Genomic DNA, 18138 nt, shown 5'->3' with positions numbered 1-18138 from the left:
ACCCACCTTCAAATTTGAGTCCCTGACTAAGTGGCGAGTGATATGGACGAATAGCTCCTTGCTTGCCTCAGTTTCAGTTTTTGTCTTTTTTATATTTCTGTGAAGATACTCGTACAAATCACCAGCTTTTTAGTGTTCTTGCCGATAAGTCCTAACTGTATTGTGTAACTCAATGTCAGCAGCTGATTAAGAAGTGCAATAAGATCTAAATGAACTTCACGGGGTTCTTTAAGAGCTCTTGATTTTAAAATCAGCTGTGTTTACAGGTTCATAAAATCAATTGTGCAAAATCAAAACACTGCAAATGCTGATCATCTGGAATAAAAACATAAGTGCTGTAAATATTCAGCAGGTCAGGCAGTATCTATGGGGAGAGAAACAGAGTTGCATTTCTCTCCATGCTGAGTGTCCTGTTGAATATTCCCAGCATTTCCTGTTTTTCTTATTAAAACAATGAACTGGGGATATGCAAAATTATTTAGCATGTCTGTGCTCGTGACTTTTAGGTATTTGCTCTGCTGTCCATCTATTTCTGGAACACTTACCGCTTCTCCGTAGTGTTAACGTATATCCAATTATCAGCTGACTGACTGAATGTGTGTGTGATGCAGTCACCTTTTTCAAGATGTGTATTGAGTGATTCGATTTCAAACCACGTTCCCATAAACTGTGAAATAAAAACATTGTTCAAATAATGTTATTCAAATAAAAATATTAAAGGTTTGATTACACAGATTCATCAATAACGGAGAAAGAGCATGCATGCATGCTCAAATTGTTTCACAATCGCTTCATGACTATTTGAAATATGATCACTGACAAGTACAATAGTCAGTTTACATAAAATTGTCTCAAATCAGCAATGAGATAGTTGGTCATTTGATACATTAGGACACTGGAAGAAGCCTCTGCTGCTGTTCAAAAATGTGTAAGGGGGCTTCCGGTTGCGGCTATGCGGAGCTAAGCCGCACGTTCGGCAGCTCTCGCCAGGAATGGACTTCTGGGCTCTTTTTAGGGCCCCTAGCGGTACTTGATCGACGGTTCCCGACGTGGGAAGGTGTCAGCAGCAGATCCCCAGTCTGGATCAGGAGTGGGACCTGCAAAATAGCGGTGGCAGCGCCTAGGAAAAAGCGGGGGAAGAAAAACAAGATGGCAGCCGGCGGAGGCCTCGAGGAATGGAGGTAGTGGGTGCAGGAGCAGCAGGAGACTCTCCAGCGCTGTTTTCGGGAGCTAAAAGTGGAGCTGCTAGAATCGTTGAAGGCTACTACTGACAAGCTGCTGGAGACGCAGACAGCCCAGGGGGTGGCAATCCGGGAGCTCCGACAGCAGGCCTCTGAAAGAGAGGATGAGGCCTCAGCCCTCGCGGTAAAGGTGGAGATGCATGAGGCGCTCCATAAGAAGTGGCAGGAGCAGTTCGAGGAGATGGAGAACCGGTCGAGGCGGAAAGTTTTGCTGATCCTGGGCCTCACGGAGGGGCTGGAGGGGTCAGACCTGGGGGCCTTTGTGGTAGTCTTGCTGAACTTGCTGATGGGAGCTGGGTCCTTCCAGGGGCCCCTGGAGCTGGAGGGGGCCCACAGAGTACTGGCCAGGAGGCCCAAGCCGAATGAGCCACCACGGGCGGTGCTGGTGCGGTTCCACCAGTTCGTTGACCGAGAGTGCGTGCTTAGGTGGGCCAAGAAGGAGCGGAGTAGCAAGTGGGAGAACACGGTAGTGCGGATCTACCAGGACTGGAGTGCGGAGGTGGCTAAGCGGAGGGCCGGGTACAACCGGACGAAGGCGGTGCTCCACAGACAGAGTGTGAAGTTTGGCATGTTACAGCTGTGGGTTACCTACAAGGACCGGCACTTTTACTTTGAGTCCCCGGAGGAGGCTTGGGCCTTTGTGCAGGCCGAGAAGTTGGACTCTAACTGAGGGTGGGGGGTTTGTAAATAACTGTGTTAACTTTTGGTGGGGGGTTCTCTGTTTCATGCTGTTTTATGCTGGTTGTGTGTTGTTTCTAGGGGGGTGGGGCGCTGTCTTTTTTGCGTGGGTTCGGTGGATGGGCTCGAGTTCGGGGGTAGACTTGGAGTGTGGGGAGCTGGTGGTGGGGGCCGACAAGGGTAGCTACCCTAGAGGAGGCGGGGTCGGGCAGGGGGAAAGCGCGGGCTTTTCTTTTGTTTCCTGCGCTGAGGGTGGATGGGGGCGTGGTCGGAGCTGAGAAGCGCGGGCTTTTTTCCCGCGCGAGAGCGGGAGGGGGAAGAGGAGGGTCTGCTGATGGGCATGGGGGAGGAGAAGTAGCCCCACGTTGGGAGGGGTCGGAGGTGTGGCGGAAGTCGCCGGGGTCAGCAGAAGTTAGCTGGCTCACGGGAGTGCTATGGAGGGAGTAACGCGGCTGGGAGGGGTCCTAGCCTGGGGGGGAGGGGGGGGGAGAGATGGGGGGTACCGGGTTGCTGCTGAAATGGCCATGGCCAGGGAGGAGCTGGGGTATGCAGGGGGGGCCGGGTTGGGGGTTTGCCGCCGTGGGGAACGGGCCGAACGGGGGGCTCTGGCCTGGGGCGGGCAGGGGATGGGTTATGGCTAGTCGGCAGGGAAGGGGGGCAGGGAGCCCTCTGATCCAGCTGATAACTTGGAATGTGAGGGGGCTGAATGGGCCGGTCAAACGGGCCCGGGTGTTTACGCACCTGAAGGGGCTGAAGGCGGACGTGGCCATGCTCCAGGAGACGCACCTGAAGGTGGCGGACCAGGTTAGACTGAGGAAGGGATGGGTAGGCCAAGTGTTTCATTCAGGGCTGGATGCAAAAAATCAGGGGGTGGCGATCCTGGTGGGAAAAAGGGTATCGTTTGAGGCGTCAAAGGTGGTGGCAGACAGCGGCGGGAGGTATGTGATGGTAAGTTGCAGGGGGAACGGGTGGTGCTGGTGAATGTCTATGCCCCGAACTGGGATGATGCGGGTTTTATGCGGCGCATGTTGGGCCGCATTCCGGATCTGGAGATGGGGGGGGCTTGATATTGGGGGGGGGGGGGGACTTTAATACTGTACTGGATTCCCCCATTGGATCGATCCATGTCCAGGACAGGCAGGAGGCCTGCAGTGGCTAAGGTGTTGAGGGGGTTTATGACCCAGATGGGAGGGGTGGATCCTTGGAAGTTCGCGAGGCCGAGGGCCAGGGAGTATTCATTTTTCTCCCACGTGCATAAAGCTTATTCCCGGATCGATTTTTTTGTTCTGAGCAGGGGGCAGATTTCGATGGTGGAGGATGCCGAGTATTCGGCAATAGTCATTTCGGATCATGCCCCGCACTGGGTGGACCTTGAGCTGGGGAGGAGAGGGACCAGCGCCCGCTCTGGCGCCTGGAGGTGGGGCTGCTGGCGGATGAGGAGATGGGCGGGCGGGTTCGGGGGTGTATCAAGAGGTACTTAGAGGCCAATGATAATGGGGAGGTCGGGTAGGGACGGTTTGGGAGGCATTGAAGGCGGTGATTAGAGGGGAGTTGAGTTCCATCCGAGCCCATAGGGAGAGGGGAGAGCAAAGAGAGAGGGAGAGGTTGGTGGGGGAGATGGTGAGGGTGGACAGGAGATACGCGGAGGCTCCGGAGGAGGGATTGCTGGGGGAGAGGCGTAATCTTCAGGCCAAGTTCGACTTACTGACCACCAGAAAGGCGGAAGCTCAGTGGAGGAAGGCACAGGGAGCGGTGTACGAATATGGGGAGAAGGCGAGTAGGATGCTGGCTCATCAGCTCCGTAAGCGGGACGCGGCCAGGGAGATTGGTGGAGTGAAGGATAGGGGAGGAAATGTGGTGCGAAGTGGGGTGGACATTAATGGGGTCTTCAGGGACTTTTATGGGGAATTGTACTGGTCTGAACCCCCGGTGGAGGAGGTGGGGGGGGGGCGTTTTTTGGACAGGCTGAGATTTCCGAAGGTGGAGGAGGGGCAGGTGGAGGGGCTGGGGGCGCCGACTGAGCTGGAGGAGCTGGTTACTGGGATTGGCAGAATGCAGTCGGAGAAGGCGCCGGGGCCGGATGGGTTTCCGGTCGAACTTTATAAAATGTACGCAGACCTGCTGGGCCCCCTGTTGGTTAGGACCTTTAACGAGGCAAGGGAGGGGGGGGCTTTGTCCCCGACTATGTCACGGGCGCTGATTTCCTTAATCCTTAAACGGGACAAGGATCCCCTGCAGTGTGGATCATATAGGCTGTTAAATGTGGATGCCAAGCTGTTGGCGAAGCTCTTGGCCACAAGGATAGGGGACTGTGTGCCCGGGGTCATTCATGAGGACCAGACGGGGTTTGTGAAGGGAATGCAGCTGAACACCAATATCCGTCGGCTTCTGAATAATGATGCCGACGGTAGAAGGGGAGGCCGAGATAGTGGTGGCATTAGACGCGGAGAAGGCCTTTGATAGGGTCGAGTGGGGGTACTTGTGAAAGGTGCTGGAAAAGTTTGGGTTCGGAGAGGGGTTTGTCAGTTGGGTGAGGCTGTTATATGAGGCCCCGATGGCGAAGCGTAGCCACGAATAGGAGGAGATTGGAGTACCTTCGGTTGCACCGAGGGATGAGACAGGGGTGTCCCCTGTCCCCCTTGCTCTTTGCATTGGCAATTGAGCCCCTGGCCATGGCGTTGAGGGAGTCGAGGAATTGGAGGGGTCTGGTGCGGGGTGGGGAGGAGCACCAAGTGTCACTTTACGCAGATGGCCTAATTCTGCTCCTATGTCTTATGGCCTTATTGTAATCTGACAGTGTGGGAAGGGTTGGCCCAAGTCATCTGAAAATCTGCCAACTCACTAGACTAGAAGGGCTTGAGGTTCATAAGGAGGAGGTGTTAGCAATTCTGGAAAGAGTGAAAATAGATAAGTCCCTGGGCCGGATGGGATTTATCCTAGGATTCTCCGGGAAGCTAGGGAGGAGTTTGCTGAGCCTTTGGCTTGGATCTTTAAGTCATCTTTGTCTACAGGAATAGTGCCAGAAGACTGGAGGGTAGCAAATGTTGTCCCCTTGTTCAAGAAGGGGAGTAGAGACAACCCTGGTAGCTATAGAACAGTGAGCCTTACTTCTGTTGTGGGCAAAGTTTTGGAAAGGTTTATAAGAGATAGGATGTATAATCATCTGGAAAAGAATAATTTGATTAGAGATAGTCAATATGGTTTTATGAAGGGTAGGTCGTGCCTCACAAACTTTATTGAGTTCTTTGAGAAGGTGACCAAACAGGTGGATGAGGGTAAAGCAGTTGATGTGTTGTATATGGATTTCAGTAAAGCGTTTGATAAGGTTCCCCACAGTAGGCTATTGCAGAAAATACAGAGGCATGGGATTCAGGGTGATTTAGCAGTTTGGATCAGAAATTGGCTAGCTGACAGAAGACAAAGGGTGGTGATTGATGGGAAATGTTCAGCCTGGAGTCCAGTTACTAGTGGTGTACCACAAGGATCTGTTTTGGGGCCACTGCTGTTTGTCATTTTTATAAATGACCTGGAGGAGGGCGTAGAAGGATGGGTGAGTAAATTTGCAGATGACACAAAGTCGGTGGAGTTGTGGACAGTGCGGAAGGATGTTACAAGTTACAGAGGGACATAGATAAGCTGCAGAGCTGGGCTGAGAGGTGACAAGTGGAGTTTAATGCAGAAAAGTGTGAGGTAATTCATTTTGGAAGGAATAACAGGAAGACAGAGTACTGGGCTAATGGTAAGATTCTTGGTAGTGTGGATGAGCAGAGAGATCTCGGTGTCCATGTACATAGATCCCTGAAAGATGCCACCCAGGTTGAGAGGGTTGTTAAGAAGGCGTACGGTGTGTTAGCTTTTATTGGCAGAGGAATTCAGTCTCGGAGCCATGAGGTCATGTTGCAGTTGTACAAAACTCTGGTGCGGCTGGATTTGGAGTATTGCGTGCTGTTCTGGTCGCCGCATTATAGGAAGGATGTGGAAGCATTGGAAAGGGTTACAGAGGAGATTTACAAGGATGTTGCCTGGTATGGAGGGAAGATCTTTTGAGGAAAGGCTGAAGGACTTGAGGCTGTTTTTGTTAGAGAGAAGAAGGTTAAGAGGTGACTTAATTGAGGCATACAAGATGATCAGAGGATTAGATAGGGTGGACGTTGAGAGCCTTTTTCCTCGGATGGTGATGTCGAGTACGAGGGGACATAGCTTTAAATTGAGGGGAGATAGATATAGGAGAAATGTCAGAGGTAGATTCTTTACTCAGAGAGTAGTAAGGGCGTGGAATGCCCTGCCTGCAACAGTAGTGGACTCGCCAACACTAAACGCATTCAAATGGTCATTGAATAGACACATGGACAATAAGGGAATAGTGTCGATAGGCTTTAGAGGGGTTTCACAGGTCAGTGCAACATCGAGGGCCGAAGGGCCTGTACTGTGCTGTAATGTTCTATGTTCTATGATTCATGACCCACAAGAAAACTGTCCATTTTATCAATGTTTCCCCCAGTCTAAAATTATTGAGGGATCCAACTCACTTGCCTTGCCCTTATTGGTGGGGCCCACATATGGTCTTATGGAGTTTGGTACGTGGCCAATGATTTGACATACCAGTTATCACAACCACACCAAGCCTCCTTCCAGCCTGAGAAGCAGGAACTCTTAGCCTGGGGATATCCTACCTCAGCTGCCTCACTTGTTTTGCAAAGGAATCGATGGATGTTCTGTCCTCGAGAAGTCAAAGAACAAAACTCATGGAGTCATGTAATGATGGGAACAATGTGCATTTCACCAGATTGAAGGATGCATAAAATGAGTAAAGAATTAATCACCCAGCTCTGAAATGGGCATCATTTGTTTCTTCACTTTTCCACAATAACACTAAGCTCACAATTGATGTGCAGTGCATAATACATTAACACATAATCTTGCACCTCATCTTCTCTCCAAAAAGACAATTATATACTGAAAAATTGCATTAATGAATGCTGCTAATTTTTCCAAATACCGAATATCGTAACAATTGTTAAATTAAACAATGCAAGTGAGGTAATTTTTATTTCAAATTGTTTTCATTTAAAAAAAACTGTGGATTCCTTACTGTCAAGAGAACTCATGTGACCTGAAACAAAGAGAATTAATTTCACAGAATCACAGATTCTCTTTAGTCTTACTGCTTATTGCATTGTGTTAAGATAAAATTATTTGTATTATTCCTATGTGCATTGTTTTGCTTAGGGAAAAGGTTGGCTTTGACAGTTAGACAGTTTCTAAGTGAGTGGTATTAAGGCATCAGTGAGTCATTTAGCACCCACTAATAAGAAATCAGTTATGCTGTGTAATCATAGAAAGATATCAAGGACACTGTTCGTTGAACAATAATTCTCAGTGAAGACGAAGAACCACCTTAGCCCTCTCAAAAAAGAAACTATAACATGGCTACACAATTTACAGCAGAATCTGCAAACAAACACATCTCAATTTGAACTATCTCCCTCAAAGTGGTTATCTGATGACATGGCAGAGTCTTGCAATTTATATTCTCACATTTATAATTAGATATGGATATTGATTGGGTCATCACTTGCTGTGGATATAACTTCCGTATGACAACACATTTTAATGTTTAGCAATGACTCTGAACTAATCATATGGCGTGCTTGGAAAAATCTTCAACATATTGGACCTGGTATTGGGGAATGATCCCGGCCAGGTGGTTGATGTTTCAGTCGGTGATTACTTTGGGAATAGCGATCACAATTCCATAAGTTTTAGAATACTCATGGACAAGGACAAGAGGGGTCCGAAAGGAAGAGTACTAAATTGGGGAAAAGCAGAGTATAACAAAATTCGGCAGGAGCTAGGGAATGTGGATTGGGAACAGCTGTTTAAGGGTAAATCCAAATTTGAAATGTGGAAGTCTTTTGAGGAAAGGTTGATTAGAGTGCAGGACAGACATGTCCCTGTGAAAATGAGAGATAGAAATGGCAAGATTAGGGAACCATGGATGACGGGTGAAATTGTGAGACTAGCTAAGATGAAAAAGGAAGCATTCATAGGATCGAGGCGACTCAAAACTGATGAAGCTTTGGAGGAATATCCGGAAAGTAGGACGAATCTCAAACGCGCAATAAAGAGGGCTAAAAGGGGTCATGAAATATCTTTGGCTAACAGGGTTAAGGAAAATCCCAAAGCATTTTATTCGTATGTAAGGAGCAAGAGGGTAACTAGAGAAAGGATTGGCCCACTTAAAGACAAAAGAGGGAATTTATGCGTGGACTCAGAGGAAATGGGTGAGATTCTTAATGAGTACTTTGCATCGGTATTCACAAAGGAGAGGGACAAGACGGATGTTGAGGCTAGGGATGGATGTTTAAATACTCTCGGTCAAGTTGTCATACGGAAGGGGGAAGTTTTGGGTATTCTAAAAGACATTAAGGTGGACAAGTCCACAGGACCGGATGGGATCTAGCCCAGGTTACTGAGGGAAGCGAGGGTCGAAATAGCTGGGGCCTTAACAGATATCTTTGCAGCATCCTTGAGCACGTGTGAGGTCCCGGAAGACTGGAGAATTGCTAATGTTGTCCCTTTGTTTAAGAAGGGTAGCAGGGATAATCCAGGGAATTATAGACCTGTGAGCTTGACGTCAGTGGTAGGCAAACTGTTGGAGAAGATACTGAGGGATAGGATCTATCCACATCTGGAAGAAAATAGACTTATCAGTGATAGGCATCATGGTTTTGTGCAGGGAAGGTCATGTCTTACAAACCTAATAAAATTCTTTGAGGAAGTGACAAAGTTAATTGATGAGGGAAGGGCTGTAGATGTCGTATACATGGACTTTAGTAAGGCGTTTGATAAGGTTTCCCATGGCAGGTTGATGGAAAAAGTGAAGTCGTATGGGGTTCAGGTTGTACTAGCTAGATGGATAAAGAACTGGCTGGGCAACAGGAGACAGAGAGTAGTGGTGGAAGGGAGTGTCTCAAAATGGAGAAGGGTGACTAGTGGTGTTCCACAGGGATCCGTGCTCGGACCACTGTTGTTTGTGATCTACATAAATGACCTGGAGGAAGGTATAGGTGGTCTGATTAGCAAATTTGCAGATGATACTAAGATTGGTGGAGTTGCAGATAGCGAGGAGGACTGTCAGAGAATACAACAAAATATAGATAGATTGGAGAGTTGGGCAGAGAAATGGCAGATGGAGTTCAATCCAGGCAAATGCGAGGTAATGCATTTTGGAAGATCAAATTCAAGAGCGGACTATATGGTCAATGGAAGGGTCTTGGGGAAAATTGATGTGCAGAGAGATCTGGGAGTTCAGGTCCACTGTACCCTGAAGGTGGCAACGCAGGTTGATAGAGTGGTCAAGAAGGCATACAGCATGCTTGCCTTCATCAGACGGGGTATTGAGTACAAGAGTTGGCAGGTCATGTTACAGTTGTATAGGACTTTGGTTCGGCCACATTTGGAATACTGCATGCAGTTCTGGTCGCCACATTACCAGAAGGATGTGGATGCCTTGGAGAGGGTGCAGAGGAGGTTCACCAGGATGTTGCCTGGTATGGAGGGTGCTAGCTATGAAGAAAGGTTGAGTAGATTAGGATTGTTTTCGTTGGAAAGACGGAGGTTGAGGGGGGACCTGATTGAGGTCTACAAAATTATGAGAGGCATGGACAGGGTGGACAGAAACAAGCTTTTCCCAAGAGTGGGGGTGTCAGTTACAAGGGGTCATGATTTCAAGGTGAGAGGGGGAAAGTTTAAGGGAGATGTGCGTAGAAAGTTTTTTACGCAGAGGGTGGTGGGTGCCTGGAACGCTTTACCAGCGGAGATGGTAGAGGCGGGCACGATAGCATCATTTAAGAAGCATCTAGACAGGTATATGAATGGGCGGGAACAGAGGGAAGTAGACCTTGGAAAATAGGAGACAGGTTTAGATAAAGGATCTGGATCGGCGCAGACTGGGAGGGCCGAAGGGCCTGTTCCTGTGCTGTAATTTTCTTTGTTCTTTGTTCTTTGTTATTACCTTTGGTGCAAATGTTGCCATCATCCAGTTGATAGATGCCGACGCTTCAGAATATTTGTTAATCACAGTGTGCAATATGGACTCCCTATTCGAATTTCGCGTAACCAGACCCAGAATCGAGCTCTCCCCCCGACCCTGGCAGAAGCTCCCTGGCCAGCGGCACAACTGTCAGCAAACTATGACGATGTTGTAACCTTCCATGCCCCCTCTCTCTCCCTCAGCCGCCATGCTGGTTTCACGATTTTTAAAAGCACAAGTGAACCACAGCGTTGGGAACTCGGAGGTGGAGAATCACGGAGGCCCTAGAGAACATCAGGTCGGGCCCACAAATGATATGCAAACGGCGTCTACACTATGTGCGGAGTGAATCGTATTGACGCCGTTTTCGAGGTGATGGAGAATCTTGATTTGGCGTCAAATCGACGCCTGCAAATTTGGCATCGGAAGCGATTCTCCAACCAATCACATTTCCCAATTTCGGTGTCGGTAACGGAGAATCGCACCCAAGATTTCTGTTAACTTCCAGGAGAAGAGAATTGATTTCCTCAGGCAAGGCTAGGGTTAAAATCCAATACTCAGATAATAATAATAATCTTGATTATTGTCACAATTAGGTTTACATTAACACTGCAATGAAGTTACTGCAAGCACCGTGCTGTCCGGTCTTCTCAGTAAGTGCCGTTTATTACGATTTGTAAAAGCTGTAGGGAATATTTATTGATGACAGGATTGGCGATACCACATAACGTCTGTACTTCACGTTACTAACCTCTGACAGAGTGAAATTCTTCTGTACTGGAATAGTTGGGCATGACCTGAAACTTCCTCTGGTGAAACAAATGGAAAAAACTAACAGCATCAGCAGTCGCCCCTGCATGTTGCCGTCTTGGGAGGATCTGAGAAAAAAAGAGGCTCTATTATATTTCTCAAATTCATCACTCTAATTCTGGCATTCTGGAGAAGAGAGGCATTTGTGAATGGCAGATAGAGAGAAAACAGAAGCATCTCTTTAAAATATTGGAGAGAGGGAAATCACTTTTAAAAGCTTGTGAGATGCATCGTGAAGGTGCATCTTTATATATAAGAGAGCATACGTTTTAAAAAGGAATGTTTTTAAACGTGGATATTCCAGGCATTCTCACTCTTGATTGGACTCAAGGACACACAGGCTTTCTTCAGTTTTCCACTCCTTCCTGTTGGTCCCTTCTCTAACTGTGCATTCTTCTCAATGAAAAAGACACTGGTCTGATTTATTCAGCAGCGCCTCTTCACCTCACCCTAAAGGTGGCACCTGGATTTCCTCCCCTCCTTCCCAATATCTTGCCAGGGTTGAAGGCGGGGGTGGGGGAGGCACCATACAGTGTGCGAGCGAAATTCGAGTATCTCTTTTCAAGCACCTCAGCCTTTGGGACACCCTTTATCCCAACTCTAACAATGAGTTGTCAACAAACTACTGGTCTGCTTTCCCCCTCCTGATGAAAACACGGAAACTACAGAGCTGAGGAGATGGGAATTATCATTGTGGGCAGCACGGTAGCATGGTGGTTAGCATCAATGCTTCACAGCTCCAGGGTCCCAGGTTCGATTCCCGGCTGGGTCACTGTCTGTGCGGAGTCTGCACGTCCTCCCCGTGTCTGGGTTGTTTTCCTCCGGGTGCTCCGGTTTCCTCCCACAGTCCAAAGATGTGCGGGTTAGGTGGATTGGCCATGCTAAATTGCCCGTAGTGTCCTAAAAAAAAGTAAGGTTAAGGGGGGGGGGGGGGGGTTGTTGGGTTACGGGTATAGGGTGGATACGTGGGTTTGAGTAGGGTGATCATTGCTCGGCACAACATCGAGGGCCGAAGGGCCTGTTCTGTGCTGTACTGTTCTATGTTCTATGTTTTATTGCTTAACAATGGTTTGATCCCAACTCAGAGTGGATACAGATGGAGGAGACCTCCTGCCAAGAAACGACCCTCCGGGCCCTGGCGACAGCAGCACTGCCATCCCACTCAACAAGATACACAATGAGCCCTGTGGTAGCAGCCATACTGAGAACGTGGGTCCAACTGAGCCAACCCTTTGGGCTAACTGAGAAGTCCCCCATGGCCCCCAACTGCAGCAATCACAAATTCCCCCCCCCCCCCACCCCCCACCCCCCGCCATGCTAGACACCACCTTCAAAAGATGGTGACAAGATGGGGGCACACTGATGGTCAGGACTTTACGTTGCGCACAGATTGGCGACACCTGATGAACTGACGAGGAGGTGGAAACTAACAAAAGAACAGGAAATGAGGCACCTTCAAATAAAACACTTCCTATGCAAGGAGACAGTCGGGTACCCCAGGGCCCCAGAAACCACACTATTAGAGGACCTGATAGGCACAATCAGCAAGGAGGGGGGACTATGTGGGAAAATAGATGAACAGATATTGGACGGAACTCGGACATCACTGGATGAGACCAGACAAAAATGGGAGGACAAGCTGGGGACAGAGGTAGGGTGGGGACTCTGCAGCAAAGGGAGGGAGGAGAAGATAGAGGGAAGGTCAGAAAGCCACAAAAGAGAAGAGATAGGAGGGAGGGTAAACTCCCTGTCCCCAAACACAAAAGCAAACACAGTTGAAGTCGCCGGGGAGGGGGGGAGTGGGGGGGGGGGGAGGGGAGGGGGGAACAGGGGAGTATGCAAGGGAGGGGAAGGGGGGAACAGGGAGAGCAGAAGGGGGGAAATAGAAGGGACCACAGGCTGAAGCAGAAGGCGGCAAAATCTATATAAAGCTAATTGAAGGAAAGGCAGGATAAACCTTTCTGTACAATAAAGTAAATTAACATGGGTAAGAAAAACGTGTACATACACACACGATTGTTTGTAAATATGGAAAATGCCAATAAAACAATGGTTTGATCAAGCAATCTGCATATTTGACAAAGATTCACCCAGACTCGAAACGTGAGCTCCCCCCTCTCTCCACACAGATGCTGTAAGACCTGCTGAGGTTGTCCAGTATTTTCTGTTTTTGTTTTAGATTCCAGCATCCGCAGAAATTTGCTTTTATAATTAGCATATTTAAATCAGCTCCGTTCATTCTGGAGGAAGGAAGAGATTCATTTGACTGGAAGAATTGCCACGCATTACTTTTTTAAAATGGCGAGTTTGTGACTTACTTCTTTGCTATTCGTCTTTCAGACTTCCCTCGCCCACACCATTCTCAATAAGAAGTCTTACAACACCAGGTTAAAGTCCAACAGGTTTATTTGGAATCACGAGCTTTCGGAGCTTAGCTCCTTCAATCCATCTGGTGAGTTCCTCAGGACATTTACCAAACTCTCCTCCCTTTTCTGTTTAAACGGTTTCCACTGACCAGCTCACCTCTCAATGCAGCTTGCATAAATTAACCCCATTTATTTCAGGCAAATTTCTCTGTATTAGCAAACCGATTCGTCCATGGAGTTACCAGGTGCCTCAGCTAGTTTCCCCACTCCAGGGAAGGCTGTTTATTTTTTCAGTTAAAAATAGGCAGAAAAATCGACAAACTTACCACATTTTAACAAGAGATGCAGAAAGTGGTTTGTTACAATAACTGTTCTCAGTTTAAGGAACTCCCTTCCCCCGCATCGCAGTCATTCCCAATAGCTTACCCTGGAGCAAAGTGGAGATTTGAAGGGTGATGTGTTCTGCAACTGCCCCCGAATTCCACCTGATGTGTCCTGGTGTGTGCTGCACAGCCCCACAAGCACTCCTTATATCTGAGTCAGCGCTTCCCAAACAACTGGATCGCAATTAGCAAACAGGGCTCGGCAGCTCGCGCTCCCGGGGGAGATCCCAGTCATGTACACGTCCACATCAGTCATCTGGAGATAGATGGTGCTAGCTCTCCGCAGCAAACTGCTTTGTAACTCAACATTTCCCTCATGTCTTATTTTATTTTAATGAATTATATACATCATGGAATGTATTTACAAGGCATGAATCCTCCTCCCTTGTTAGATCTTTGTTGGGGAAGTGTCACTTCAGCCAGTTGTGCACAGGGTGCTGCTGAAAGGATATTTATTCCTCCGGCCCTTCATCCGTGCTCCCAAACATCCCCAAGTCCCGCCTGCAGTCAATCACAGCTGTCCGTTGTTTAAGGGGCAAAGGTTAGTCTGTGTACGGCAAGAACCCCCAAACAGCAATTAAAATAATGGCCAGTCCATTATCTGCCACAGTGTCCCTTCCAAAATTAAACCTTTTCCATCTCACCTCCCCATTGTGTAAATAAGGTGTTCCATTCCTGCAGCAACCCGCTGCTCAGCTGCTACTGGGACTGCAGAGCGAGTGTCATCGAGAATTACAGCAGGTCCCTGGGGCCTGTGCCAAGAACAAAGAGTTGTTCAGATTTAGCTCCACACTCCAACTTTTCCCCCAGAACCCTCGAAATTTCTATTCAGACCACATTCTCATGGTGCAGTGGGTAGTGTCCCAGACTCTGAACCAGACCCTCCGGGTTCAGGTTCAGGGCTTGATGTTCAAGGTGAAGCCAAACAGGTTGAATGTCAACATGCAAAGCCTCCCAACACTCTCCAATGGGCAGGTGGAAAGCGCGGGAGAGATTCCTGGTCAGCCATACGGTGGGAAGAATTGGAGCCTCTCCCATCAACATCCAGAGCTCCAGGATGCAACACGCATGTAAAACCGCACGTTACCATAGCAACTCAGACTTGTTGGGGGAGGGCAGAGGAGACAATCTATTCGATGTAATTATTTGGACAATAGGACTCTGGCTTTAAAAAGAATGTGCTCAGACACAATCTCATGTAAACCAGGTAGTGGCCATTGTTAGCGGAAGAAATTGCCATATGTGTGTCAGAATGGAAAAAAGTAATAATAAAGATGTCTCAAGCATTATAACAGCACAGGTCAAGGGGAAAACCAGCAGTCAAGGGGTTAAAATGTTGGACCTTAAAGAAAAGTCATCGGCACTGGAGACAATTCAATTATCTCACAGGACATTACAATAAGAAAGGGGACCCACATCATAGAAATCATGGCTCCAGCCTGTCTGTAAGGGATTCATTGTCCAGCCCAGTGCAGGGAATAAAAACACATTAACACCCCGTCCAGAAGTTCAGAAATATGTTGAACAGAATCCAGGAGATTGTAAAGAAGCATTGTAGTAGCTGATCGTTTTCCCATTAAAGGGACCAGAAAATATGCATACTGATCACTTTGTATTGTTCCGACTGAATTTATTGCCTAGTTGTCAATCTGAAAGAACCTTAGATATCTATGCGTGAAATTCTGACTATGATCAGAGCTGACCTTTGCGAGCTAAAGCTGGCAGGAGAACTTGCCTCTCCTGTGTGCACAGAGCTATTCCGAATAAATGCAACTTTTACAACTTCACATGGTCGAGAAAAGACTCGACATTTCTTCACTCCAACAGCCATATACTTAACCATCACTATAATTGTGTCAATGGGCAATTAAAGGGATAATTTAATGTGACACACCAACCATCTGTGTGTTTTGAGCAACTGCTTTCTCTGCAGAACAGACAAGCAACTGAGGTGCTAAAGGAACAAAACCCTGTGTGGGTCCCTCCTCTGTCTGTCTGTCTGTCTGTCTCTCTCTCTCCATCCAACTTTCAAGTTGAATGGCCCATCCTTACTGTGCTGGCCATCAAGCACCTGTATATTCTAATCCCATTTTCCATAGCCTTGTAATAATATAATAATCGCTCATTGTCACAAGTAGGCTTCAATGAAGTTACTGTGAAAAGCCCCTAGTGGCCACATTCCGGCGCATGTTCGGGGCGGCCGGTACGGGAATTGAACCCGCGCTGCTGTTCTTGTTCTGCATTACAAGCCAGCTGTTTAGCCCACTATGCTAAACCAGTATGATGTGGCATTTCAAGTTCTCATCGAAATGCTTTTTAAATGTTGTGAGGGTTCCGGCCGCTGCCACCCTTTCAGGCAGTGAGTTCCAGATTCCCACCACCCTTTGGGTGAAATGTTTTTTCCTCAAATCCCCTCGAAACCTCTTCCCCATTACTGCAAATCTATGGCCCTGGTTATTGATCCAGGGGGAAAGTTTCTTCCTATCTACCCTATCTATGTCTTTCATAATTTTGTACCCCTTAATCAGACCCTCTCAGCCTTCTCTGCTGTAGGGAGTATGAGCTCAGCCAAACCAGCCTCTTTTCATAGCTGAACACTCCAGCTCAGGCAACATCCTGGTGGATCTCCTCTGTACCCTCTCTGTTGCAATCACATCCTTCCTGGTGTGTGGCAACCTGAACTGCACCTCGTACGCTAGCTGTGACCTAGCAAGCATCTAATTTTTTGTTTTAACTTTAGTGTACCCAATTCATTTTTTCCAATTAAGGGCCAATTTTAGCTTGGCCAATCCAACTAACCTGCACATCTTTGGGTTGTGGGGGCAAAACCCACACAAACACAGGGAGAAAATGCAAACTCCACATGGACAGTGACTCAGAGCCGAGATCAAACCTGGGATCTCGGCGCCGTGAGGAAGCAGTGCTAACCACTGCACCACCATGCTGCCCCTCCAACAAGCACTTTAGACAGCTCAATCATAACCTCACTGCTCTTATATTCTATGAAGACAAATGTTCCATATGCCTTCATATTCATTACCACCTTATCTACCAGTCGTGCTGCCTTCAGGGACTTAAGGATATCCACCCCAAGGTCCCTGCAGGCACTCCTCCCCACATGAAGATGGTCCAAAATCAAAGAGTGGAACAGGGCGCATTCCCAGGAGAAAGTCCCAGGCAGGGACAAAGTCAAAGATCAGAGTTAGATTCCATTGAGTCACGATAAATGACAGGAGCAGGGAAAAATGAGAGAGAGCTACAGGTAGCATACTTGAAGCAAACCAGACTTGAGAGAAGCCTGGCAAACTGAGGGCAGCCAAACGTTGGTGACTCTGTGCTGCAGGCTGTACTGTGGTGGAACAGGAGCGCTCTGTCTAGCGTTGCTAAAGTGTGCGTGGCAGCTGAAGTTTGAGTGCAGGTGGAGATCCAGGAGAAAGGAATATCAGAAGGCAAGACTGAAACTCTGGAGGTGGGACTTCTGGGGGCAGCACGTAAAGACACATCATGCACTTGGTTGCTCCCATCAGGACACTTGATATTTTTGGCCCTTTCTGCCTGCTTCCTGGAATGTTCTGGTGGATATACTAAAAGGAGCCTATTTGTGAAAAATGTTAAAAAGGGTTGAGGGTAAGAAGCCTGCAGATGAAAATTTGTCAACGGGCTTGGGAGCTTCTCGTACCTCCGCAGGAGAACAGATGGCGGTGGCGGCTCAAGTCAGACATGTTGACTGAGGTGCTGGCAACTGAGTTTGACAAGCGTTTTGAGAAGCAATGGAGAGTGAGGCAGGAAAACCTCCGAATGTCGATCGAGGAGGCGCTGGTCTGATCCGAAAATAATTGGAAAAATATTTGGATTCGGAGGTGGTGAAGGAGCATGGCGAGGTGTTGAACAGTGTGGAGGAGGCTGTGTAGAGGCACAATGACCAAAAGCCTCACTGGAGGCCGAGATCTCATCGGTGGTAGAGAAAGATAAGAGGTTGAGGCGCCTGAGGAGACAAAACCTCAGAGTCGTGGAGTTGCAAAGGGGGTGGAGGGCCCGAATCCTAACTGCGTATATTTTGCAGATCTTTGGGAAGATGATGGGGAATGGTGGACTCGTGTCCCCTCCAGAATTGGACAGGTCCCATTGAACACTCAGGTAGAAGCCTCAGGTGAATGAACTGCCGTGAGCAGTTATCATTAAGATTTCCCAGCTTCCAGGACAAGGAGCAGGTCCTGAAGTTGACCAAGGAGCACCGTGATTCGAGGTGGGAAGGGAGCCTCATTAGAAGCTATCAAAATTTCTTAAAGGAAGTGGCGAGGAGGCAGGCGGCCTTCAATAAGGCTAAAACTGTATTGTACAAGAACAGAATGTGGTTTGTTGGTGTATCCAGTGAGGCTGCAGGTTACCTATGAGTCAAAGGCCTATTATATTGATACTGTGGAGGGGGTTGATGTCTTTGTTAAAGACCATGGACTTGGATCAAGTTAATGGGGCTCTTTTGGGACGGTTATGTTTGGTGGTGGGAAGGGGTTTGGATATGTTGTGTTTTGTATATATTTGTTGCTATATTTTGGTTCCTGGGATTGGATGGGGGTGTTTTGCACATGTATGGTTGTGAATGGGGAGTTGATTGTTCGCGGGGA

The 18138-nt window shown here is 48.0% G+C and overlaps 1 protein-coding gene across 3 annotated transcripts in view; it reads right to left on the bottom strand.

Annotated features, from left to right (window-relative positions):
* Positions 1–14302, bottom strand: part of LOC119975426 (apolipoprotein D-like) — a 29890-nt gene extending 15588 nt beyond the window's left edge. Inside the window, exons 1-3 of one of the 3 annotated variants that reach the window (XM_038815069.1) lie at positions 14158–14302; positions 10706–10832; positions 546–667 (exon numbers count right to left, since the gene is read on the bottom strand). In XM_038815069.1, coding sequence (XP_038670997.1) covers positions 546–667; positions 10706–10832; positions 14158–14186 — 278 coding nt within the window. In that variant the 5' untranslated portion in view covers positions 14187–14302. Of the gene's footprint in view, positions 1–545; positions 668–10705; positions 10833–13456; positions 13508–13556; positions 13739–14157 lie in introns of those variants that run through there. The other 2 variants (XM_038815067.1, XM_038815068.1) reach the window with 2 other exon arrangements.
* Between the last annotated feature and the right edge of the window lie 3836 nt (positions 14303–18138).

This window comes from Scyliorhinus canicula, chromosome 13 (assembly GCF_902713615.1).
Source record: "Scyliorhinus canicula chromosome 13, sScyCan1.1, whole genome shotgun sequence".
NCBI classification, from domain to species: domain Eukaryota; kingdom Metazoa; phylum Chordata; class Chondrichthyes; order Carcharhiniformes; family Scyliorhinidae; genus Scyliorhinus; species Scyliorhinus canicula.
Note: the sequence above shows the minus strand (reverse complement) of the source record. Positions and strands in the feature narration are given on the sequence as shown.